At 39.7% G+C, this 26,902-nt stretch overlaps 3 protein-coding genes across 4 annotated transcripts; 1 reads left to right on the forward strand and 2 right to left on the reverse strand.

Moving 5' to 3' along the window:
* Positions 1-211: 211 nt before the first annotated feature.
* Positions 212-8,494, reverse strand: rab3da (RAB3D, member RAS oncogene family, a). Its single transcript, XM_044188983.1, has 5 exons — positions 8,332-8,494; positions 5,598-5,831; positions 2,334-2,452; positions 1,282-1,406; positions 212-1,150 (listed from the first exon to the last, which is right to left on the reverse strand). The coding sequence occupies exons 2-5, from the start codon at positions 5,829-5,831 to the stop codon at positions 963-965; spliced, it is 666 nt and encodes a 221-aa protein (XP_044044918.1). The 5' UTR covers positions 8,332-8,494; the 3' UTR covers positions 212-962.
* A 1,117-nt stretch (positions 8,495-9,611) lies between these two features.
* On the reverse strand, positions 9,612-15,534 carry pld6 (phospholipase D family, member 6). The gene is made up of 4 exons (XM_044188982.1): positions 15,401-15,534; positions 13,992-14,176; positions 13,248-13,477; positions 9,612-10,644 (listed from the first exon to the last, which is right to left on the reverse strand). Exons 2-4 carry the CDS (start codon positions 14,162-14,164, stop codon positions 10,376-10,378), a joined length of 672 nt encoding a protein of 223 aa, XP_044044917.1. The 5' UTR covers positions 14,165-14,176; positions 15,401-15,534; the 3' UTR covers positions 9,612-10,375.
* LOC122872897 (transcription elongation factor 1 homolog) lies at positions 15,474-18,931 on the forward strand. Of its 2 annotated transcripts, none has more exons than XM_044188985.1 (4): positions 15,474-15,611; positions 15,945-16,081; positions 16,175-16,245; positions 17,779-18,931. In XM_044188985.1, exons 2-4 carry the CDS (start codon positions 15,966-15,968, stop codon positions 17,841-17,843), a joined length of 252 nt encoding a protein of 83 aa, XP_044044920.1. In that variant the 5' UTR covers positions 15,474-15,611; positions 15,945-15,965; the 3' UTR covers positions 17,844-18,931. The 2 variants fall into 2 exon arrangements, with proteins under 2 accessions (XP_044044920.1, XP_044044921.1); XM_044188986.1 differs by lacking the exon at positions 15,474-15,611 and adding an exon at positions 15,628-15,731.
* The last annotated feature ends 7,971 nt before the right edge of the window (positions 18,932-26,902 follow it).

A 26,902-nucleotide genomic window follows, 5' to 3' on the forward strand; every position in this document is an offset into this window, starting at 1 on the left:
TTGGTAATTAACAAAAACTTGATGAATGTTTCATTTTCTAATAAATGGAAAAAACACTTCGGGGATAAAATGTATGACATGTATGTATGACACTAGTGTCAACACTGCTTAGAAACTTGTGGAGAACTATCAAACTTTTCTTATTATTTAAGCGTTGTTTAATACGGAAAACTAACATTTAATTACTTCACACAAATGAAAAACAACAGACTGTATAGATCCACATGTTTTAATCACAACTTTTAGAGGGACACAGTAAACCTGGCAAAGGAAATATTGAACAAGCATTAACCATTAAAAGGTACAAAAAAACAACAAAAAAACAAGACAGAACAGAAAAATATAAATTAAAAGCAAATGAGAATATCCCTCCAAAACAGAAATAACTGGACTATGCACACAGTCCAGACATGACACAGCACCTTTCAGGTATGTCTGACTTTGTACTGAACAGTTAGAGAGCCTTCTTCCTCAGCAGGATTACATGGAGCAAGTTCACAGGATACACAGTGTGCGGTAATGAGTCACAGTGATGCATTTTCATGCAGCACCCACAAGGGGGTAGCATGACTCAAGTAAGTCACAGTGATCCTCATGCAATGCTGACTTGGTTCATTGCCTTTCATTCACATCCTCACCTGCAACAGGTGCTGTTCACCCACTAGACAAGACATATTAAAGCAGAGGTGTCGGGCAAAAGGCACAACTGTAGAGTGCAGCTCTTTGGCATCTCAGTGTAACAGTCACATTCAAATTCCGATGAAGAGTCACCACAAAGTTGTGAGAAGATAAAATGAGGAAAAAAGGGGGAGAAGCAAGCATCCATAATAGTATTGCAGTAACATATGGTAAAGTACATTCACAATGATAGATTTTTGACAATCTGTGTGTGTGTGTGTGTGTGTGTGTGTGTGTGTGTGTGACTATGAAACCCGCTTTCTATGAATTTCCATTGCCAGCTATCAACATGCGCAACCACCCTGGTTGCTGCGGGGCGTCTCCTTCAGGTCTGCCCCCTTGTTAATGGCTGATGGACTGACGTCGCCGTTGGGGCTCTCGTTCATCTTCTCACAGATGACGTCCACCAACTTGTCAAAAACCTGCTTCACGTTGATGTTGTCTTTGGCACTGGTCTCGAAGAACTGGAAGCCTGGAGAGAGTAGAGAGAGGAAGAAGGGTGATTATTGTGTGATTATTAAGTGATGCTTGGTTGGTGTGTTCTTGCTGAGCATGTGAAAAGTATGCGCGCGTGTGTGTGTGTGTGTGTGTGTGCGCGCTGACCAAGCTCTGTAGCCAGTCTTTCGGCATCTTCAGTGGGGACCTGCCTGTCTTCTTCCAAGTCCAGCTTATTGCCCACCAGCGCTACTTGAGCATTGCCCCACGAGTATGTCTTGATCTGCGTTGCCCTGGGAAACACCAACACAATATTTTCACAACCACTATACTGTAGTATTTCCCTTTTATGCTACTTTATACTTAAATATTGTACTTTTTACACCACTACATTTATCTGAAAGGTAAAATTACTAGTTATTTTAATTTTACATACAAAACATTTGATCAATTTACAAAATGTGATGCATCATTATGGATTAAACTACCACAGAGTGGAAGAAGTAGTTAAAGTTAAGTCCACCTCAAGCAGCTGTGACATTAAACTGCTGCTTACTTGTCAATGCATCAGCAATAATAGTCCAATAATATGATGTACATAATAATATAACACTCTGAAAGGGGCCATTCTGCCCAAGGAATACTTATACTTTTAATACTTTAAGGATATTTTGCTAATAACACACTGTAATATTTTTACTTGTAGCAGAGTATTTTTAGAGTGGTTTTGCAAGTTTTACTTAAGTAAAAGATCACCACTGTTTAAAGATGAAGAACCTTCTATACATGTAGGGAAATTAGAGCTGTGAGTTATAGGAATATATATATATATATATATATATATATATATATATATATATATACACACACATTCATTTCATGTTCAGGTTATTATTCATAGCTCTTTATACTTTAATTACCGTAAATATTTTATAATGATTTTAGATAAATTGTCAGATGTGTGCCTTTATATGGAAAACGTTTTACAGGTTACTATGGATAAAAGTAATTTTTCTTCCTGTTACTGCAGCAATGGAATAATTTCCCCCAAGTTTCGTCTTGTGTATTAAACAAATAGCAAAAGGGCAGGGTGTCTCCAAGTCATAGACACCAACAAATAAAAAAACTAAAAACACAAGTGCTTTCACCTATTGGATAACATACATATTGATATACATGGTGGTTTAATAGTATGACGTGACATCTGGAGGTCTACCCACCAGTCCTGTACAGCACAGAACGACTCCTGGCTCGTGATATCATACATTAGCAGGAATCCCATGGCTCCTCTGTAGTAAGCTGTGGTGATGGTCCGGTAGCGCTCCTGCCCTGCTGTGTCCTGTAAACACATGACACACACAACACACCTGAGAAATCCTTGGTCTTTTTTGGGCTCAGTGACTTTTATTGATTAAACCACATCTCAATCTCAAGGGGACGGGGAAATACAGTTATCACACTTCGGAAACTCAGTTCATACAGTATAATCCTCATAATTACAATTAACTAAACTCATTCCTTAAATGAAAATACAAAAAGACTCCAGAGGGAAGAAAACAAATGGTTAACTTGGTTGTCCTGAGAAGGAAAGGTGAATCATTAACTCTCTTGCAGCAGAAGTTAATCCCTCCCGTCATGTGTTGATGTTGCCACACCCTGTAAATACACCAGGATGTGCTCTCTGCTTTTTGGCTATGCCTTAAGGGACAAAAATAAGGTCTGAAGATGTTATTTTTCTTCTTTATGCTCTTGTCTGATTGTGGGGAAACTATTAAAGCATTAAATGATAAATCTGATGTGGATCCATTAACACTGTTCCAAGAAATAAGACTATAACTGATTAATCGAATAGGTTTAAATGTTCTCCCCTAATGAAATGTACTATATTATTGTCATGCACTCTAAATATGGAGATTTAGGGCTGGTCAGTGATGTGCAGTATATGTCAAAGGGACCATACTGTGTGAGATGTTACCACTGTCTCAAACCCTTGTATGCCCAACTTTGGTGCAGGGTTTTATGAAATGAGTTGAGCTTGTTTTAACGGCCCCATGAAACCCATTCAAGCTGCTCAGCAGCCAAAAACATAGTACTTAGCTTGACACCTTCCTTGTGTAAAAGTATGCAACTGTATCATTGTTAAGCAGAGCAGAGAGGGTATGCTATGCTGAATACATTAAGCAAAATTTTTTTTTAACTTTCATTTAACAGGAGCACTGTGGGTGAGTCCTCGCCTTCCGTTAACATTCAGTAATAGATCTGTCCTGGGTGTTAGTCTGCGTAGTAAGCACATTCAGCTCCGGCAACTCAAACCCATGCATCTTTCATGAACCCTGCCGTCTGGGGACGATGTTAAACATCAACTGTCATTAACTCCAGAGTGTGAGAAATTAGTTTATGCCACATCCATGACAGGCAGCAACATGTAAGAGGGCAAACTAGGGAATGGGGTGAGGATAAACAGTCTGTGTTGTGTAACAACACTTTCAAAAGCAATATTCACTCTGCCTTTGGTTGAAGCTGTATTTTAGAACCTCTCAACCTCAGGTAAATACTGCTAATTAATTAAGTAAATTACAGCTCTGATATTAAACACACTTATACAGTTTTATACTCAATTTTGCTGATATATTGTCTGTCAAACCTGTTTGCTCTGTACGGTATAATATTGTATCTGGTTTGGGGAGTGAAAAAGCTTCCTGAGCATTCTACTGGAAATTATGAGGAGCTCTTTAGACCTCAGTGATGTGAGTGTCACAGTTCTTTTGAAACTGACACCACAGCTGTAGGCTAACTAGACTCTTAATCCTATTAAACTAACTCAACTACGCACATTTCTGTTCTTCTCAGTCTTGTTTTTGTCAAGAGGTTGATACCCTACTGTCTCATTTCCAGAATAATTGGGGACAATTGAGAGAATAATGACTCTATTCTTTATTGCAGGACAGTAGAGTGTGATCCATATACCTATATATCCTGATATACTGTAGTCTGATATACTGCAATTTTGGCCATTTTTCCTAAACACAGATACATGACAAAGTGTAAAATCTGCAATGAAATTAGTTTTTCTTTTCACACTGGTATTAATATAATTGTTCAATAATATTTTTTGTAAATCAATTAGGTTAAAGACCATTATATATCACAAAAAAAATCTCTTGTAATGGATGGGGGGAGGTGGCTAATTCTGCACTAAGCCACCTAAAACAATTAAGTGAATCTGGGTTTAAATGCAGATGCAATGAGGTTTTGTGCATCATGGTCTCTATGTTGTTTTCAATTCTGCAAATATAATTCTAGAAATAGTCTGAAGCCTTCCACTTTTCAGGGGCATGAACAAGATTTGCAAATGACTTGATGCAAAAATATTAGTGTTATCATCCACTTTGCAGATACTGTACTGTATATGGCTTTGGTCCAATAGAACTAGCCCCAGGCTAACTGCTAAAGGTGCGGAGAGGTGACTTAGCCATAAGAGTATATAAACTGAAGGACAAACAAGGTGACTAATTCTATTTTTTCCGAGCTGTCCACCAGTTGTGATATCAGTTAAAAAATAAAGCAACCGCCACTAGCAGCACTACATAAAAAATATCACAGTCAGAGTGGTAAAAAATAAACTACAGGCATTAGGTTTTTACACTCCGACCTCCAAACTTTTGTGTGCCAGTTAAATCTGGTCAAACTGTAACACTATCTGCCAGCTTTTAGTTCTATGCTTCTGCGCTGAGCAAACATCTATCAGTTTGTACTGGCCTAATCTGCCAGACTCCCACTCTTTCTTCCTGCTGCAGAGGAGAAACCAGACTATGTGCATGTAATGGTAAACAGTTTGAAAGCAGGAAAGTGAAGGAAAGTAAAAGATTTTTCATTTGCTTTGTGATTCTTTTGCATGCCAGAATAATTTGCTAACAGCGTACAATGTCCAAACCAGTTAAAATGACAAAAAGAAAAAAATAAGTTCTTATTATTCCGCATCTACTGATTTTAAAAATGTTGCTTTAAACTACAATAAAGTAAAAAGTGCCACATAGCTTTGTCTGTAAAGTATCACTTTTGATCTACTGAAGAGTAGAAACAAACGTTTAAAGTTTGCTGTTATAATTCAAAACCTTTACATCTAACACTATTCCAACTTTTGGCTCGTGGGAGCATTATACTGTACATCACTAAGTTTCAGAATAATGGCTGTCTTAGCCAGAAACAAAAGTAGCATTTCTGTTTTGTACTGCAAGACTCTTGTTCTCCATTTCTTTTAGTTTTCCCCCACCCAGTTGGTCCATGGAAAGACAAGAATGCACCTGAAAAGCTTCTTTTTCACCTAAATGGCACACGGAACACATTCAAATTGTGAATTAAATACGTTTCAAAATTAGGTTATGAGAGACTTGTTTGTGTTATCACTGAATTATATGTCATTGAAATTAATTAATCTTTCTTTTTCAGCATATTTCAAAGGTCAATGTCTCAATGTATCTCACCCAGATCTGAAGTTTGACCCTCTTGTCGTTCCTGTAGATGGTCTTGACTTTGAAATCGATGCCCACTGTGCTGACAAAGGCCGAAGTGAAGGAGTCATCTGCGTAGCGGAACAGGAAGGAGGTCTTTCCCACGCTGCTGTTGCCAATGATCAGCAGCTTAAACATGTAGTCAAAGTTTTGGTCGGCTGCATCCCTCTGCTCCTGGCCCGCCCCTGGATCTCTGGCTAGTGCCATCTGTCAAATCAAGTAGGACAAGAGGAGACGAATGGTCTTTCAGACTCCCGACTTTACGAACAGACTGTGAAACTCATTCATTAAAAAAGTATCCACCATCATTGTGAAATGTTTCTAGTGGAACCAGAGACCATTAAACATGAAACGATTAGTTAAATTATTCAACTTGCAGAATTTCATCATCATCAATGATGATAATCGAGTTATCATTTAATTAATTTATCAGCAAAAATGCCAAACATTCTTTCTCCAATGTGAGGATTTGCTGCTTTTCTCTGTTTTAAATTATTGTAAATTTAATGTCTTATAATTTCTTCAGACTGTTCTGACATTTTATAGACTAAAAGCTTAATCCATGAAACGACAAAGTAATCAACAGATCAACTGATAATGAAAATAATCGTTAATTGCAGCCCTACAAACAACAATACACTAGAAAAAACACTGACGAGCTCTACGTATGACAGCAGCAGATTATAGGTTCATCATGCTGCCAACATACAAGTAAATACCTACATGATTAATGACTATTGTGCCTGCTTCTATCTATTTTGCTATATTTTAAATTATACATGCCATACTGTATGTTAATACAAAATTAAGCTGAAATTGATTAGAGGAAAACATAAAATAATCAGCAACTATTTTGATAATCTTTTCTCTTGATAATTCTTTTTATTACGTATTTTAATAATATTTTGAAGTCCGGATGGGAGCCGAAACGTCTTGATTCTGAAAAAAGTGTCCAGATGACTATGATTGAAACCTTTTCTACGATGGAACATTCCTTGACGAATGAGGGACTACACCGTCTTATTTTGAAGTCATTTTTCAATGATTTGCTTCTTTTCTTTTGTCTTATGTGACTAAACTGAATATCTTTTGGACTATAGTCAGACAAAAGAAGCAATTTGATGACATGAACTCAGGCTTTTGGAGATTGGGACAGGAATTCAATTGTCAGATTAATTGATAATGAAAATAATCGTTAGTTGCAGCCCTGATAGAAAATAATAATTCAATCAGAACACGAAGGTAAGAGTAAAAAGGTCTACAGTACTTTGCCACTGATGACATTGTACTGTATAATCAAGTTTTAAGGCAAAGAGAAAAAGATATGATTATGGTCCGGAAAGTTGATGCACAAGTCATACAAAAGATCTGCACACTGTAGTGATATGTTCCACAATAGGAAGATGCATAAATCTCTGGTCTAATGTTTACTTTATTTGAATTATTATTATTATATTATAAGTGATGACGACTGAAAACTCCAAGATGTGAACTGTGCAGTTGGGACAAGTGCTAGCTCTTGGAAAGTCCAGGATTACACCTCTGTATTACAGAACAGCTTGAAACATGAAACAAATATGTCAACTGATAAATCGCCTGTGCTGGTGAGAACATGCAGCGAAAGGACTGGGGGAAAAATGCATTTGCCATGAGTAATAGGTATGATTAGGCTCCATCACCGGCCTCCCTGGCTGATACTGGCTTATTTAAAGATGGGGGGGGGGGTAAGACAAAACTCCGCTAAGTGTGTGTGTGTTCAAATGTCAAGAGTGAGGAATCTCAGCAATCTGAGAATTCACGTTAAACACTCACTCAGATTCATCCACACTAATAGCTGAGCAGTTGTTGATGTTGGTAAATGGAAGTGTTTGTTTTAAAAATGGTCTGTCTTCCTCCCCCATCCCTCTTAGCTCTCATCCCTACACACTATGAATCACGGCCAGGGCATCCTCCCCACTGTTTCTCCCTCTATCCGTCACCCGCTGCTCTCTCTGTCCATTTGTCAGATGGACTCACGTTACAAAACTTATAGGATCAGTGGATGCTGAGCGGGGGTGTTCATCCATCACCCACGGACACACCCATTTAAACAGAGGCTGAAGCCCCCCCGTCAAAGAGGCTGAGCTGAGTCCTGTACTGCTGCAGACCAGCTCAGCATTACCACTTCCAAGACCATAAAGAGGGACTGGCCGGCGTGCTGCTGTACACACTCAGCAAGACACCAATATCCACGCATGCGCCTAGACATCAGTATGAAAATACGTACAAACTGGCGTGTGCAAGTTTATTACGCTGGATGCATTTTCTTTAGCAGAAGAAAACAGTTCATCTCGCATAAAAGCAACCGCGACATAATACAAGATATAACCTAACAGCAGACGTTGACATCTGGGCTGAAGTAGCTGAGGTTAATGGAAATGGTTAATGGAAATGGGGCGTGCACCTCGCAAGACCATGCTACTGTCTGTATGAGGACACATGGATGGGGTCATGACACTTGTTGACACATACAATTAATCTCATTATTTCTATACAAACCAGCCCGATACACTGCAAACACAAAAATAAAAGTCTTATTCTGAGATGTAGGCTGACACTGTACTAACAGTTAGCCTACACTGTCTTACCATACGGTAGCTCAACTACAACCTGATGCCATTTAAACACACCCCCTGCAGTTACTGAAAACTGTGTGAATGTTACTTACCTTGGATGTTGTTTATGAGTCTGTCTCCTCCGTCCTTCCCGCGGTCCTCCACCTCCACCTCCACCTGAAAGCCGATGGGTGTGCGCTGCTGTCGGGCGCTCCGCTCCCGGATCTGCAGACTGTGTATGAGCCTGTCACTGGGACACCCACCGCGTAACTACCAGTCAAGTCAGCCAGCATATATACACGACACTTCCTGTAAAGACTTTCAAAATAAAACCATATGTAAGTGCAAATATGTGGCATTTGTTAAAGCATCTTTGGAGCAGTTGTCATCGTATTATTCTGTATTGTGCTGGTTATTGCAATGTTGAAGTGTTGATACTATAGTGTAGTATAGCTACTTTATACTACAATATCTAGATTCATTAACGTTAACATGTAGAGCTGTAACCAATGATTGTTTTCATTCCGATTATTGTTTTGGTTGAATCAATTCATCTTTGAGACTACAATTGTCAAAAACTAGTGAAATATTCCCATTACATCTTCTCTGAGTCCAAGGTGACATCTTCAAATTGCTTGTTTTAACCAAAAAACCATCCAAAAAAAAAACCCCCATAGATATTCAATTTACAATGGCATAACACAAAGACAAGCAGCTTTATAAATTATTAATCAATTATCAAAATTATTTTAAAAGATTATGTCAATACACCAATTAATTGATTAATCGACTACTTGTTTCAGCAAAAGCAGTATGGTAGGCCTACTACATTGACACATTTAATTTGAAGGTTAAATCGCCACATTTCCGGTGTTATTCTGTCCCTCGCAGGCTACCTGACGCAGCTTCAATAGTAAACTTCAGGCGGCCCTGCTGGCTGTAGTGTTTGTTGAATGGCGCAGGCGTTACGCACTAGTAACGCATCCAAACTCATGACCTCAGTTAAACTGGTTACTTTACATACCGTGGATAAAATATAGCAGCTGATTCTTAAAGTCTAACATTCCTATTTAGTACGCTGAACTTCAAGATGTAAACTGCTGAAATATTATAAGTTTTCAGTCTGACAAACCAGTTCTGGCCTTTATCAACAAGCATCGGCCTGACTGTTGAGCAATGCAGGGGAGTCATGCACCACAAGGCACATTAATCATGTCCAAACCAGATGAGCTCTACTTGCCATTGCAAACCTAAAAGGAAGGTATTGTTAAGCATTGAGAATAGCAGCATGTATTTGTGCTATAAGGCTTTTCTGTGAATTTAAGAGTAAATCATGTTGGAGCAAGAGAAAAACTTCAGCTGCAGGGCAATGATGCAACAGACCTGCCAAAACTGCAGTGTGAAAGAGGGTTTTTAATGGCGCATGGCAAAACATAGGCCCTGAGACCGCAGCAGCACACCCTAAACAATACACTGGATTTACAGCCAGTGTAATTTACAGTTATACCCAAAGGATTGGCTTTTAAATAAAGGTATTAAACTCAAATTCCTGACTAAATAATCCCTTTAGTTCTGAAGGGTGAATGTATCATGTAATAGATTATCGATTATATAATGACCATAAAGAAAGAAGATTAATTTGATCTGTGGAGATCTTTGAAATAAGCAACTGTAATTGCGTAATGTCAACCTGTGACACAAAATAAAAAACATAAACTTGAATTAAACACCTAACACAAACAGAGGTATTCTCTTCAGAACTAGACCAACTCTTTGTTGTGGATATTATCCACATCTTAGGCCTGTGCCAAACAGCACTGCTAAAGGCCACTGTTTCTGTAAACAGAAGCATATAAGAAAAAACAGAATCAAACAGGAACTCTTAACTGCAGACTCAGCCTTGTAAATCACATGACATGACAGTGTCATTCAAAATTAGATGAGTTTTCTGATACATAATTAAAATAAACTCCCATCACCTTGAACGGTAACATTGTCATTGTAACGTAAACACACGTCCACAGCTCTACATAACAAGAAACAATAAAAGATAAAATTCTGTAGACATTTTGTGGCCAAGCTGACTGAACAGATTTTACATGCATACCGTCTAACTCAAAGGTTCATGAGCTCTGACTCAATATTCATCATGGCTAATTAGTTATAGGTTCTAGTGGTAACGTGTGCAGGTTTTTGGTCACTTGAGCGGTGGTATCGGGCCGGATCATTGCGCACCCACAACCTGTTGAACTCCTTGATGAATGGTTGCACCAGGTCTGGCTCCTCAGTGACGAGGATGTTCTCCATGTTGCACTGCACTGCTGTCAGCGTCCAGTTGAGGGAGCCGGTGATGAGCAGTCGGCCATCCACCACTGCAAACTTGTGATGCATGTACACAGAGGCCACATCGCAGCGCACACAGATCCCTGCGGAGCAGAGGGCAGACGGAGAGGGGGGAGGAGAATATTCTTCAATGCCTTATAGATGTGTTGAGTCTAATGTGCAATAGTGGGACACTACGAGAAAGATTGTGAAATAGCATGGCTTAATGATTGAACATAACCATATACACTTACCGGTACTCAGATCTGATATTGTACATACACAGCTATATGCCACTTCTTAAATATACACATATCTGTGATCCTTACCGTTACCCTGTGTATAATTTGACATAGTGTATATTTTGGATTTGCACCTTACCGTTAATCTGTTTACATATCTGAGACTGTGCACATTTGGTTTTTGCACATTACTGATAATCTTTTATTCTTAGATTTTGTTTATTTTGTTTATATTTGCACTCTCTATATTTGCACTCCTTCCTACTTTGTACTGCAACTGCTGCACAACAATCTCCTTAAAAATAATAAAGTGCAATCTTCTCTCTTATCGTCTCCAGTATCTGCTATGTAATTCTGGGCTGTGCACAAATAATATCAATGAGAATATGGAGATGTTAAATACTACATAAGGTGTTGAGTGTGAATGCATAAAGGAGAATGTTGGTGTTCAAAAGTATGTAAAGATTAGGAATAAATATTCCTGCTCTTTTGTCCTAGGAGCTCCTCTAAGACTGAAACACTAATAGAAGAGTTTCTAGGTGGACAGTGCTGACCTGACCTGTAATACCTGTAATATACAATATATGTAGAACAAATCTAAAAGCATTTGAACCTCTGCACTTTATCTACATAGAGTATTCAACCCCACTGCCACACCATTTCATCAAAAGTGTACAACACTCAACACTTAACATTTAAGGTCATATGACCTTTTTTCATTTTCATCCTCTCAATAAAATCATAATAATTTCTTTCTCTTATCCAGCATGAGCAGAAAAAAATCCCTGTGGATAAAAAAAAATGGTAAAATTGTGCAACACAAAACCTGAGAAAGAGCTATCAAATCTGACAATTTTAAATCTAGGTCTTTATATATATTTCACTTGTATGATTTCTCACATATTTTTTCTTTTGCAACAAAATAACATGACACGCTATAAATTAAGTCATTTTTTACTGAAACTGCTATCAGCTTCTGAAACCCCAAAAGATGTGAATTTACTCTTATTGTTGTGTATTGAAACTTAAAAAATAAAATTTTGTTTACTAAATATTTTACATAAACCAAGTAAAATAATTAAAAATGATAACATTGGTTCTAATATGGAATCTGGTACGAATACTAAATGGGTTTTTTAAAAATATTTTGTACATAAACAGTTTCTCTTCAGATGTGTAGAACGGAAATTATCTTAGACAGAAGCATTACTTTATTTGATTTCAGTTTGCATCACACTGTAGACTACTAATTTTTAGATTGGACTGCAGACTAAACTCAGAGAGAGATTAAATATGCAAATTCTCGCTGGAAAGGTTAAGTGCATGCCCCTTGAAAAAGTGAAAAACAATGACCAGAAATGTGTTTTCTGAGCATTTCTCTCCCAAGGAGCGTGTCCCCTTGAATCCCCTAATTGCTCTGTGTAAATACCTTTTTGACTTTTAAAAATAGTTTCAGCTCAAAGTGAAGAAAAACAATGGAAAAAAATAAATACAACTTGCAATTATATTTTGTTGTGTGTGTGTGTGTGAGTGTGTGTGTGTGTTTGTTAGTGCATGTATAGTGCGCCTCTGTGTTCTTACTGAGACGCGTATGACCACATGAATTTCCCTTTGTGGGATAATAAAGTCTACCTTGTCTTTCCAGTTTTGACCCCAGGACACAGACGGTCCAGAAGATGTCCCTTTACGATCATTTCTCTGCGCACATCAATGAATATCTCCCTTATGAAAAGCAAACTCTGGACTACCCCAACCAGTGACAGCAAACAAAGCACTGTGCTTAGGTGCCAGTCACGTTCAGCTTTTTGAGGATAAAAGGTTTCTGCAGACAATGACAAAACATAACAGATACAGTTTGAAAAGAGGAGCTGATTGTCCTTTGCGCCAAAGAGGTTCTCATGAGGTTTGCAGTCAACATATACACACACACTTAGAAACACTTTGCCTAATGAAATTTGCTGTCTGGTTGCCAATTTCCTACTTACTTAATTCTTACTTAAACATATGCAGTGGCAGTAATTGAGTGAGACAGGGTGAGTCTGACACGTGACACAGAGGTTTCAGACCATTATTATTCTGACTCATAGGAGGGCTTGTAGTGGCAACCTCCATTCACCCAGACAGTTCATCTCTCTATTCACCACTAAGGAACCCTGTGAGACCTATTGACAATGACACTGGTAGTCCGAGAACACAGTGTGAGCACCTTTTGTTAAGACCAGAGTCCTCCTTCCTGTATTTCAAGTGAAATTTGTCCATAACAATGACCCCACAGAGGTTGCGGTGACCTTTTTAACAAATAATATCTATATAAAGGGCTAAATATGTCCCCCTGGGCATGTATTTGTAATATTTTTAATTTGGCATAAAGATGCTTTGTAACAGTGACTGTTAAAGTCATGCAGCATGAAGACATATACTTGATTGACATTGATTTAAATAATAAACAGATCTGTTTCCCTCACCGGCCTTGCGGAGGACCCCTATCTGGGAGCCAGTGATGGCAGCATAGTCCTTGTCAGTGAGGACTCGGATGGTGACGCCCCTGCTATGCAGCGCAAGTACAGCCCTGCTCAGGTCCATGTTGGAAAAGGCAAAGACACACAAGTCCAGAGAAGAGGAAGTAGACAGGATGCGTTGGAGAAGACGGGAGAAAGAGGTGTCTACACCATGAGGCAACGAGCAGAAACAGGAACTGGAGAGCAGAAAACAAGAGAAAATAAGATTCTGTCTACTTATTGTATCATCTGCTGATCTTTCATAGGGTATACTAAATATCCTCCATGCTGTTTTCTGTTTATATATTCCACCTCTCACCCAGGTTGTCCAGAAAGTGAGGAAACCAATTTGTCAGGTTACAATAGCTCTATATAGCAAGAAATGCTGTTAAGTCAGTTGTCAGTTTTCAAGCAGGCAAAAATGCAAATAACCCCAATGGTCTTGTTCATAATTTTCAAACAGAAAAATTTGGTTTTCTAGGTCTAATTTTATGTGAAAGACTTATTCAGTAGATAAAAGAATAGTCCTGTTCAGTGAAAAACGATTGGGATGAGGAATGGTAATTGTGGGGACTAAATCCACTTACTGAAAGCATCTAGGGGCTGTGGATTTTTGTATTAGTGGCCATTATCACAACACACTTGACAGTGATACAGAGAAAATCCTATATAGCTTCCTTTTACGCAAGACAGTGATTATGTTTCACTTACTATGGTGAAGAAGGAGTGAAGATGTGCTCCACACAGGCCATCTCTGAGGGAAAGAAGAGGACTTCATTGAGGGTTCTTCCAGCAGGCCTGAGGCGACGGAGGAGCCAACCAAACAGCTCCAGACCAAGAGAGAGGGCCACTACACCCAGACCGACCACCTTCACTGTCCACATCACTGACGTTTACTACATAACAAAATAATGTTTAAGAACCAAACATGTAGTGTAGTGCAAACTTTCTAATCTTTATATATGATCATTAAATGTTTGTTTTTTTTAAGTTTTGTCTTGTAAATGTAATATCTTTGTGTTGTATTCTGTTTGAAGACGTCACTTTGGGAAATCATAATGGGCATTTGTCACCATTTTCTGACATTTCATAGACGATTAACCGAATCGACAAAATAATCAGCAGATTTGTCGATGATGAAAATAATCATTATTTGGAGCTTTAATGTCATGTACATCAAATACAGAACGCCTATAACTCTGCATGAAACCTCTATGAATGTTATAATCATGTCCAACAAAATACAGTTAATAAATTGTGTATTTAAGCATTTAGCAACATATGATTCATTTTCTTTTCCAGTGGTGGAATGTAACTAAGTACATTAACTCATTTTACATTTACCAATGTACTTAAGTACAATTTTGAGGTTCTTCTACCATGGAGTGTTTCCATTTTATGCTACTTTATACTTCTACTCTACAACATTTTGGAGGCAAATATTGTAAAAATGTTCACTCCACTACATTTATTTTGACAGCTTTAGTTACTTGCTACTTTGAAAAGTCACATTGTTAATACAAAATAAAACTAATAAATGAAGATGTATTTATAAGGATTAAGCCACCCCGCAGTACATAAAGTAGTTCAAAAACTCCACCTTTACCAGCTGCAACATAAGTAATGCTTACACATTAATGCATCAATAATCATAAAACTAATAATAATATATATTATTATTATGGGCCATTCTGCATGAGTACTTTTACTTTTGGTACTTTAAGTATATTTTCATGCTAATACTTATGACATTTGAATTAAGATTTTCAATGCAGGACATATTGGCTGATTGCACTGGTTTAATTAGCGCTGAGCAGAATAGCTCACTTAATTGGTTAACCAAGCTAATAAAGCATGACAAAAACGACATTTAGTTAAACTAACTTTGTTGAACCAGTGTTGTCTCGTTTTACAATGACAATGATTAACGGTGTTGGTGATTTGTAACGTTATTATACATATCGACACCAAACACTCAGGAAAGAAGACAGGCTACGACACAAACGCCATTTAAACCAAGCTAACTGCCGAGATGTATAACGAGTTAACAACTTAACATTTCCAGCACGTCGGAGGGCATGTCGAAATATAAAAGAGTATTTTTAGGCAACACGCCTAACCTGAGAGCTTCTGTCGCCACCACGCGGGAATAGGCTGTGTCAGACGTTGTGTCGTCACTGTCATTCAACTTAACTGACATGTCAGAGAGCCAATGACCGGCCGTGAAGCGCTCCCCCGTCGCTCCAATCATTTAACGCGAACAGTTGCCGGTGCCGGGTCTTGTGGAAGTCTTTTCCTTATAACCGCAACGTGTAATTTCTACAACTAAAGGTAAACAAGATTCAACTTTTACTAGATAACATTTAACAATCACGATATGTTTAATGGCTACTGGTAGTCAAGGAATCATCAAAGATGTTTTAAAGTCCATTTAAGTGGTCTTTTTTTACCGTAAGGCGATTTATGTAACAATTACTGGAGATCAACAACAAACATGCTAACGTTAGCCTGCTAACTTTGGTTGCCAACAATATGGTGTAGCAGCTGCTGACTAGAGTTGTTTTCTAGTCAAGTATTCTCATATATTTTCTCTTTGGTGGTATTCACCCATCTGATATGTTCTCCTTGTTGAAGCTGCCTGGTTTTTGTCTCTTTCTCACACAGACTTGATTCATTTTACGTGCAATGGGTCGCCGCAAGTCCAAAAGAAAGCCCCCTCCGAAGAAGAAAATGACGGGAGATTTGGACTCCCAGTTCACCTGTCCGTTCTGCAACCACGAGAAGTCATGTGATGTCAAAATGTACTTAAAATTTCACCAACTACCTATCCCAAGACAACTGCTTCAAGTTTGATTCGTGATTGTTGCCAACTGTTTTGCTTTTTCTGTCGACAGGGAGAGAAGCAGAAATACTGGGATAATATCATGCACAGTCTGCTTGGAGGAGTTCCAGACTCCAATTACCTGTATCCTTATTCACACACGAGTTTTAGATAACATCACCACTGTCTCTTTCTCATACATTGACAAAATTACAATGACAGAACCGCAGAACAGTGTGAACACCTCCACATTATAACAAATAATTATTTTATTAGCTTTTGGTGTGAGAGTTTGTACTTGGTCTCGATAATAGTAGTTAAACATCCATCCATTATCTATACCGATTATCTTTTTTGAAAATTATAAATCTTTATTAGGTTTCAACAAGTTCAATACAAAAGCACAACATAAATACTTCAATACATTATTATACATGGGTATTCTACATCATACAAAGTGCTAAGTGTTTGCTAACAACACGAGGAGCCAAGCAATAAAGTGCACAGAGAAATCAGATTTTCACATTAAATGCCCAGTATGTCCCAGGGAAGTGACAGTCTTTTATCTATAGTTCTCCTTCTCCGGAGGTCAGCCAGTACCGCTTATCCTTAGGGGGTCACGGGGGGCTGGAGCCGATCCTAGCTAACCTTCCGCAACTGAAATTAACACTCACTTCACGCCATGATAGGCCAGCTGTGGAGGTGAGAAAGCAACCAGGGTTTGAACTTCTCCAGCTCTTTTTTTTTTTTTTTTGTCATTTATACAACAAACAGCTACAGACACAGCCAGTCTCTGCTGAGTGTCCGCTTATTACACCTCCATTCATTCTCCTCCTGCTCTCTGCGATCACCTATACTGTGTTGTAATACAGCGGAATTCCAAGTTTAGTTGTTTTCATTTTATTTACATATTTTTCTGTTTCTCTTGTTTGACACCTAAATAAGTATTGAATAGTGATATAATTGCAGCTCAAAAATACTACCTAACAAAATCACCATAAATACAGGTTATTGAGAGCAGCTGTGCTGTGTGTTCAGCTAGAGGCGACGGAAAGTTCTTAACTTTACGCCACACAGCCCCCGGCCCTCACTGGCAGACTTATGTAATTGTTTTTCAAAAGCTCAGTTTTCCCTGTACATACTGAAACACCAAGTCTGTGTTTTAATATGGACCTACCCTGTTTAAAAAGCTCATTTTCTAGGTGTGAGAACCCCATTTTTTTTTTTGTCTGAAAGGAGGGCTGAAACAAAGAGAAAAAAATGTATTGCCTGCTGCTCATTGGAGGTATTACTGTTTGATTCATAAATATACAAAATAATAGTTTTTATTAAATTGATGCTGCACTCAAATTTGACTAGTTTCAGCATTTTAAGAGAGACGTATGAAAGAAATACATTGTTTTATGGAGGATAGTGGGAAATAATGTAGCTTGAAAAAGGAGCAGGACTTTGGCTTTCTGAAAATAACAGTAATCAACTTACGTCTGATACATTTATATATAAATTCAGAATGTGGCTACTACTAGACGATTACTGCTCAAACAGATACTTTTCTGGCAAACGTTCACATTTTGTTTTCACTTCTGTATTGATTTCCAAAGTTCATATTATCCTGCACTAATAGAAACAACTCTTAAGCAACAAAATTCCCTTTATCCTTAATCCGTTGCTCTGCAGATCTGTCAGAGCCAGTTGACGTGTACAGTGATTGGATAGATGCCTGTGAAGCAGCCAATCAGTAGCCCTCATGGAGCTGGATGTCTTTCAGAAATGGAATGAGGATGTGGCTGCTGGTCCTGGGGGCCCGTTGCGATCAAGCTGGCCACAGGACATTTACGAAACTTTTATTATTCTCAGGTTTCCATATGGTCACTTGAGATTTACAGCTGTGTGAACAGTAGTTTCACTTATGAGGTATTCAGCACAAAGCGGCTCTAAAGCGTTCCTGACTCTAGTTCTGACTATTGAGATTTATTACATAATTTGTTATTTGCAGTGTGACCTGATTTATCTTTACACATTGAGCGGGACTTTCTGTTTTCAATATTTGTTTTCTTTTTGGATGGGTTTCAAATATCCTTTTAGATGCAGTGTAGACAAGTCCAGGCCTGTAGTGTAAGAGAAGGGGCTCCCATCTTAGCATTTTGATGTGAAAAAAGTAAGATCTTTTTGGTTAGCACGATGACAAAGAGACGTGTGAATATGTGGATCTTGACAAACAGTTTGAGAACAGTGAGTTGGTGCATTTTCCACAAGTTTTCCGCACACTGTATCATACACTGTGACAATAGCAACAGGACCTACTGTAGTTGGAGAGGTTAATTTCCAGGTAGGCTGCACTGCCAGATTTAACAAAATGTAGGTTGGAGTGAACTTCTTCTTGGGTTGAATGTTAACACAGTTCAGGCTTGAAGTTACAGGTTGTGTTCACAGTAATAATTACCCACAGCTCTCCTCATCCTCTTAAAGACAGTCGTGTCACAATATTAGGTCATTCCACTGGAGAGAGGAATGAAAATGTGTAAGATTTATGCTTAGCTGCTAAGTTCAAAAGTGTTGAATTGTTCTTAAGTCATTCAGTTTTTCAGTTGATTGTATGTTTTTTGCTTACATGTTCAAGAAATAAACATTTTCAAGAAGTACAAATTATGTTTGTTATGAAATGCATATGTAACGAATAGTGTGATTTTTATTCTGAAATCGAGCGTTAATTTTGGGTGTTTATTCTCCCATGCAACAGCCGTCAGCATACAAGCAAGCTGTTTTTTAAACGTTATGAATTTGATAATTGTGATCTTGGAAATAAAGGAGCAATAAGACTTTGATACCAGTAAGTGTTGGTTGGTTTTCATTTTATTGTATAAAGAAGTAAATTAACTGTACAATGCAGCAGATGTTTGATTTGTTACACAAAGAATGCAAAAGAATGAAAAACTCTCTGGATTTTTTCATTCTTTCTTGTGATAAAGATGTGGTTGTCTGACCTTGATTTGGTTTAGTTGAATGTAATAGGCTTATTTTTTTATTTTTATGAAGGAACATCAAACCAAAGGTAGGGATTAGATCTTACAGGACATTAACATCCTGTACAGCACTGAGCACCAGCAGCTGGTGACAAATGGAGGGAAAACAGTTACAGTTGGGATTAGATGAACTGTCAAAGAAATTGAGATTTAATAAAGAAAATGGTTTTAAAAAATCATATCCACAAATACTCTTACGGGTGTCAGTCCTGGGATAATACGCTGAAATTGCTATGCCTTTGTTTGAGTTGAGTATAAAATAGATTTAACAGTAAAAGTTGAATGAGGTGAAAGAACAGACTCAACCTCCAAATGTGGGTTTTTATTTGAGTTTGTACTGTTCCAGTTTTGGTTTATCATTATACACAGGTGTAGTCAACATTGAAGAACATGCGTTTTGATTGAAAGACAACCTAGGACAATGCGATACCCTCAGATGGTGAATGGATGGAGAACCACCAAAAACACATTTTAATAATTACAGCACTTAAATTCAAAGGTGTCAAAGACACTGGCAGTGCCAGTTTCAAAGTAAAATGTCTCTGTGCACAGCTTCTGATCTACTCTCCAGTGGCATCTGTGACCGTGACACATTTTTAGGAGTCCAGTATCCATTCATCCCCACAAAGCACAGGATGTAGCAGATCACAAATGAAAGAAGACACAGTATAGCAAGACTGTGCACCAGGCAGGGCTGAGTGATAATAGATTAGATGTGGAGTGCCTGCCTGGGCTCTCCACCCAGGAAGAGTGTGTCCGTGCATGCGCACACTGCACTGTGTATTGTGTTTGATGATGGACCCCAGCTGGAGAGGTATTGCCGACGCCTTATGAAACATGCTGGAGGATGATTACAATGGAGAATGATTATCACTTAGTCTCTCATCTGTCTCTGCACGTCCCCTCCCACTCCCTCCCCCTCTCTTCTATTTCTCACTCCTTCTTTCTCCTCTCCCATTCAGCACGCGAGGTCAAGTGTCACTCCGTCTCCGTTGTCAAGGCTGCCAATCACCCACACAGTGAGTGCAAGGCAACTGTTGCCAAGGAAACAGAGCGATTCGGTTGCTAGGCACCTGGAGCTGTGCTCACAATAGTCATTTTGTTGCTTAGAAGCACACACACACGTATACACAAATACACACAAAACCGCAGAAACAGCTTTGCCCAGTCAACAAGTTTACACAACATCAGTGTGAAATTCGTATGAATTATAATTGCATATTGTGCTAATAAATAAGAGAGTTGCTTATGCAGTAGCCTAGTAAGAAATCACAGAATAGTAAATGATACGAGTGTAATTCATCATGGGCACATTTGCAAACAGATGCTAATATAATGCTGAATTTGCAATGAAATGTTGATTTTCTAATTTATAATACTTAGCAATAACGCTAATGTACCAAAAATGTAATTCAGGATGTTTTATTCCAACACCTTTGCTACCTGATTAATCAGCGTGCCTTGACGTCCAAGAATTCTTCAGACCCACACTTCAGCTTGATCAATAAAAGACATAAACATCCATCATTCTGACTAAAAATAGTTACCCATAAAATCAATCAATCCCTTATTTCCCCACTGGCACATGGACCCAGTGAACCTGGCTGCAATGTGTGTGCATGCATATATATGGGGATCTATCTGTGTGCTTGTTTCCATAAGATCCATCAATCCCCTATTTCCCAACTGGCATGTAGATCATGTTGAACCTTCATGCAGTTTATGTGTGTGTGTGTGTGTGAGGGGGGTCTGAGTCTCCATCATGACAGCCAGTCAGCTGAGCCGAATGCTGAAATGTCAGCAACGGGTGCAAGCCTTGACATGTCCTCATGTGTTACTGTCTCCTGTTGCTGCTACAGGCATCAAACTCTCACACATTTTTAGCATGAGCCGGGGAGTCAAAAATAGGAGCGAAAGAGTAGTTGGTAGTGCAGTAGGATGATGGTTGTGCACAGTTATAATGTAACATCCCATGGCATCGCAGTCATTTACGTCCGAGGACCCACAGAAATGGCACAGATTTTGCAAACTTCAAATTTGAAAATGTTTGGCACAGAGTGTGAAGGGCTGTGAAAGACACTCATCAATTGATAAGATTATAGGCTCACTTGTGTGCATGACTGACTGACAAGGGTAAGTAATCAAGAAGGTTTGGATTTAACGTCTGAGTATGAAGACTTTTGTGTTAAGCTCCCTGAACTAATGCCCGGGGGTTTAGCTTAGTGGCATGGTCTCCCCTACCAGCGCCTCTGCAGGAGAGGCTGAATCTGGCCAGCGAAACAAACTAATTTCCTCCACAGGTGTAAAGAGTGACATGGTTGATAAACCTAAGATGATAAAACCTTTTCAGTGGCTGGATTTGATTTGGCTAGCGCTGATTGTGTTCTATTTAAAAACCTTTCTGATTGAACAAAATAAGCCTTTTCCCATAAAAAGTCACCTCTGGGTGCTTAATTAAAAACCACCCCATGTCTGTGTCACCTCCTCAGCTTGGCTATACATTTATATGTGTCTGCCTGGTCTCTGCCATTGTACTGTGAATAGAGTTCTGCTTTTGGTCCACAGTAGATGATAAAGCTTCCACTCGACTACGCGTATTCTCAAGCAATAACATCCACATCTGTATTATCAACCCAAGAATACCCGTGGTCGAGACCGGAGCAAAGAGGCCCACCTCCTCCCCTCCATTCCTTTCTCTCTCCTCTCAGCTCTGGAGCTCATTCTCCTTTTCTGTGTGCATCCCTTCAGCTCCTGCACTCTGAATACAATTGCACTGTGGAGGGAGGAGGTCTTTGTGGAGGCAAATCTTTAAAGGACAGCACCTAGGGTAAGAAAGACAAAACAGATCATATTTATCCTTGAATAACAATGCAGCAGCATTTCTCCGAGGTCATAATGCACATTTCACGCACGCTTCAAGTCACATCTTGAGCACATTGTTAGTCTAATAAGCCGATTGTGAGCTTTACGCAATACGCCACTCACACACATGTAGGAATATACACACACAGGCAGCCCGCTATGCATCTTTACCTGAGCTGCACCAAGTAAACAGATTGCACTGCCAACAGCTAGTCCCTTTGCTCTCCCTGTTATCAAGCAACCATTTAGCCAAGCGCTGAGGGAGAGGGCAGGCTCACCAATTATCAAATAGGTGTCAGTGCGTGTTACACTGCACTGAGGGGAGAGACTGATTACCAAACAGATGTTCAGCCCTCATCTCCATCCCCTCCTCCTCACCTCATGCCTTCCTTCATTCCTTTTTCCATTCCAGTTCCCCATCTATCTTCATCTACCTGTCTCTGTCTCCTCTCCTCTCTCACTTATTGTTGGAAGACCCCCCCCCCCAACACACACACACACTCTTTCTCTTCTCCTTGGCCTGTCCCATGGAGAATAATCCTGGCTCTTCCATATCCACACTTGCCAATTAGAGACACAGTAGTTGTCAATCAACAGCTGAGAAGGAGAGAACAAGAGAGGAGAGTCATTGGGAAAAGGGGAGGTGGGGGAGACTGGGGGGTTGCATCAGCACCACAGACAGCTCCCCCTGGAAAACTCAGGCTAGTTCACAAACATGACTTGACTCTCTTTCTCTTTTCTCACGTCTTCTCACTTCCCCCCTTAACCTTTCCTCTGTAATCACTGTGACCCCTCTGTCATCTTTCCCCGCCCTTGCCCTGTGTTTACCCTTTTACCCCTCTCTCCCCTACTTTGTCACCCTCAGTTCAGCTTGCATAAACCATACATCCGTCTCCTCTCTGTAGCCCTTCACCTATCAAAGCTGCACACCATGAGACCTGACACTTGCGGAAAGTTCCCATTTACCACTAACAATCCGTTTGCCTCGCTCACACCTGTGATGGTCTACATCCTAACCCACCATCATTGCAAGGGAAATGCCAAATCTAGCTGGAGCCATCACGTCGAGAAGATCTTGACACTCGTCTCCCTCATTACCTATACTCCTCTATTCCTCTCTCCTCGCCTCTTCCTCCATCCCAACTGTCCATGTCTGGGCTGCTGATGATGACAACTCAAGTGGACGTTTCTTCTGTTCTCACCAAGAGCTGTGAAGAGATGTACGTAGGTGTCAGAGATCTGGTGTAAAAATACACCCTGCTGCTGCCCTCTTCACTACACAGGACCGGTCTGTGTCTGCTCGGTGTCACTGGAATGTCTCTGTCTAATTTGAAGACATGCTTCGGAGTAGTTTTAGTTGTATGTGCGGGGGCTAAGCTATGAGAGAATGACTCTTACATACAATGGGTGTGCCTGCAGAAGCAGTTTTGAATGTATGGACCAGGCCTTTTTTTGTCTCCTCAGTTTTACATTCATGTAAACTGACCCTGCATCCATATATTTACAACCATACCTTTATCTCCAATAATAGCCATATAACCTGGATGAGAACTTTATTTCACAGTGAAAGACATCTGGTTTGCATTTATAAGAAAATCCATTTCCTGAATTGACTTGATTTAAAGTGGACTGGCTCCAGCTGGAGGGTCTAATGAAAGACAATCGGTCTGTGTTTTACATTAATGTCTGACGCAACAGACTTATCAATCCTTTAATGTACCTGGCGTTTCAGATAGGATGCAGAATCACAAGTGGCTGTGCCAGAGGCAAAGACAAGACAGGCTTGAGATGGAGACAGAGACTGAGCGGACGCTGGGCTGCTGCGTGCACATTACTGCTTAATTGCTTGGAACTAAAGGCGCTGTTATGAGGATGTTTATGCTTATGCCTGCAACAGCAAATCTTTCCAGTCATTTTGGCAGTGTGGAGTCGAATAGTCACTACCCAGACTAAAAAATAAATAAATAATCCAATGATGGCTACTACAACAAATTCAGCCTGGAGTGCAGAATAAGAAACTACCCTTTCTGCCTTTTGGCCAAACTTTTAGTGACAAACTTAACAGAGACACTTTGGTTTTCTTAATCTTGCTGGGCCTAAATGCATGTAGGCTCCAGTTGGCCTACTAGCCCAGATAACCAGACAACCACACACCACTGTACAATTGCAGATAGCCAGCACCTGTCTTCTACGTGACAGGCTTGGATATTAAGCTTTCTTTGTTTGTAAATACATCCGCTTCCACTGACAAGGAGAACCCAGTTCAGAGTGGCAAGCGTGGATTGAATCTTTAACCCTTTGCAGGGAGTGTGAAAGAGATTTTAACCATCTTGTATCTAACAGGCTACAAAGGAGGAAGACGCGCTGACATGCTGTTGGTTAAATATTAAGCTGCGTGCAGGTGCAATTCACATCAAGTCATTTGATAGGAACTTGGGAGTGATGCTGCTGGGACCAACCTGTTTAGTTATCAAATCCTAAAGCGTGCCAACGAGAAATTGATCGGGCGTCAATCCCATACCATGCAGTGCCACAAACCGGCTCCCAAAGCTTAAATCTACAAGTCTTGTTTTCTTCACTTTAGGGATTATCAACAAATATCTCCAAATATCAGGACAGTGTAAAGTGATGGGACCAAGAGCAACGCCGCGCTGTGAACTGTGTCCAAAACGCTTTTCATGGTAAATAACAGCGAAAAATATCCAACTTACCGCTATGTCCACCCTTTATGTCAGCTCCCCTGAAGAAGCCGCTCCATATGCCATACATTGTATCCATGCTGAAGTGTGATAATAGGCTATACTGTGCAGGGAAACGCCCCCCCTCCCCTCCCTGCTATTCCTTTCTCTCCTGTGCGCTTCTCCTCCTGCTTGTGGGGAATCACATAACCACTCCTTGTTTTTTCCATTCTCTCCGAGGGAGGGATGGAGCGATGGAGCCTATGCTGCAGCATCCCATGCAACTCGGCTGCAACCTCTCACCTCTCCTCTCCTCCTCCTCCTCCTCCTCCTCTCTCTTTCTCTCTTGTCCATGCCTCCATCCAGCCCTGACGCCGAAGAGCATGCCCTATAGTGCAGCGGTTCCCAAGCTGGGGTCCGGGAACCTCAGCGGGTCCATGATTGAGCCCCGGTAGGCTCTAGTAAAATTTGTAAAAGAGTCTGGGGTTAGCATAATGAATGCACAAATAGTACGCTTTTTTTCTTTACTATGAACTGCTGAAGCTTACGGGAAAAATCTTGTCAGATGGGGGCCTTGAGACGAAATCTTTAGGATCTGTGGTTTGCTTATTCTGTCTGTTTTAGGTGTTTTGTGACTTAGAGTGTGTTTGTGTTTCTCACTGCAGAGTTAACTGTTCTATGACGGGTTTTATGTCCCTAGGGTGACAACATAATATAAAATGTTAAAATATGGTGGTTTATGTTGCATTTATAGTGCATCCATGGTGTTTTGTGACTCCTACAGTCTCTCTATAATATTCTTAATAATGGTGGACAGACCTGTAAAATGCAATGCAATCCTGTGCAAGAGCCATGCAATACATAACCTAAGCCTACTAGGTTTTTGAGGCTTATAGTGTTGTAAATGATTGCTTCAACTCCATGGACACAGTTTGTAGTGCTGCTGAATTGTGTTGTTTACACCATGAGGACAAGTTAGACGCTTTTGGACAAAATAGCAAAAAACACTTACAATGCAAATCAATACAATACGACACTATAGTATATAGTGGCAACATTTTTCTATTATTTTGTCCAAGAGGTGGACACAACAGTAAGTAATTACAATATAATAGACTCACAATAGTGGTTGTAATATAATGCTGCCCAAAACAACACTGCACACTATAGAATCCAGCAGCTGTCTGAGCTGCTGTACTGCAATATATTTAGCATTACATTTATTTACCGTTAATGTTATTCATTTTAAATCTCTCTTTGATTTCTAATTTTTTAAATCCTTTCTGCTGTTTTTTATGCTCCTCTTTCTTGCATCTGTCTTTTCTTACTATATAAATTTTTATTCTGTTTAATATTTGTATATTAATATACGTATAAAATAAATAATAGTACACTGAGGTGTATCAGATGCTGAAATAGAGGAACATCATGTTAGACAAAGCCAGCGCTCTGTCAGTCATTAGTGCTGAAATCATAATAGACTGAAATGCATGTCCTGAATGGTGTTCCCTGCAGGGTCTTAACAGAGGTTTCTACATCGCCTGTGGTGAGTGTGTGTGTGTGTGTTCCTACTCCTAATCCAGTCTCCTGGGACCTCTGTATCCGGTTGATGGTCTTCCTTAGCAGACATGCTGGATGGGATTGGTGGTAAGGCCCTTTATAATCCTCTCCTCATCTGGTGGCCTGTAAAGGAGCTGCCCCTTGAAACCCAAAACGTGTGTGTGTGAGTGCATGTGTGAGTGTTGAATGCTCAGTAATGATCCACACAAGCTCCACACAAGAGCAAATTTGGCTTTTGTCTTTGCTATTACTTATCTTTAATATTCCTCAATTTCTTCTCTTCTTCCTCTCTTTGCTCTCTTTATTTTGGTCAGAGAGATCAGAGACAGAACAGCAGACAGACAGCAAACATGTAAATTTGAGAGCCCGCAAGGCTGATGCTGTAAGGCACTGGAGCCTTCAAGGCCATAAAAAACGAAAGCATATTTCCTCAAATAAGCAGCCATAGAGTCTTTCTCTGTGTCTCTCTCTCTCACACACACACACACACACACACACACACACACAAACCGTGTTAATGGCTTCATAATTGTCAGAGGCAGACCATTGAGCATAATCAGGAGACTGCAGCAAGGCGAAGACCAATATTTGTAATTTACTATGACAGATAGTACATTTTTATTACCCAGGGGCTGCTGGTTTGTTTTGGGATGCGATAAACCACACTCATCCACATAC

The sequence above is a fragment of the Siniperca chuatsi genome, linkage group LG3, assembly GCF_020085105.1.
Source record: "Siniperca chuatsi isolate FFG_IHB_CAS linkage group LG3, ASM2008510v1, whole genome shotgun sequence".
Classification (NCBI taxonomy): Eukaryota; Metazoa; Chordata; class Actinopteri; order Centrarchiformes; family Sinipercidae; genus Siniperca; species Siniperca chuatsi.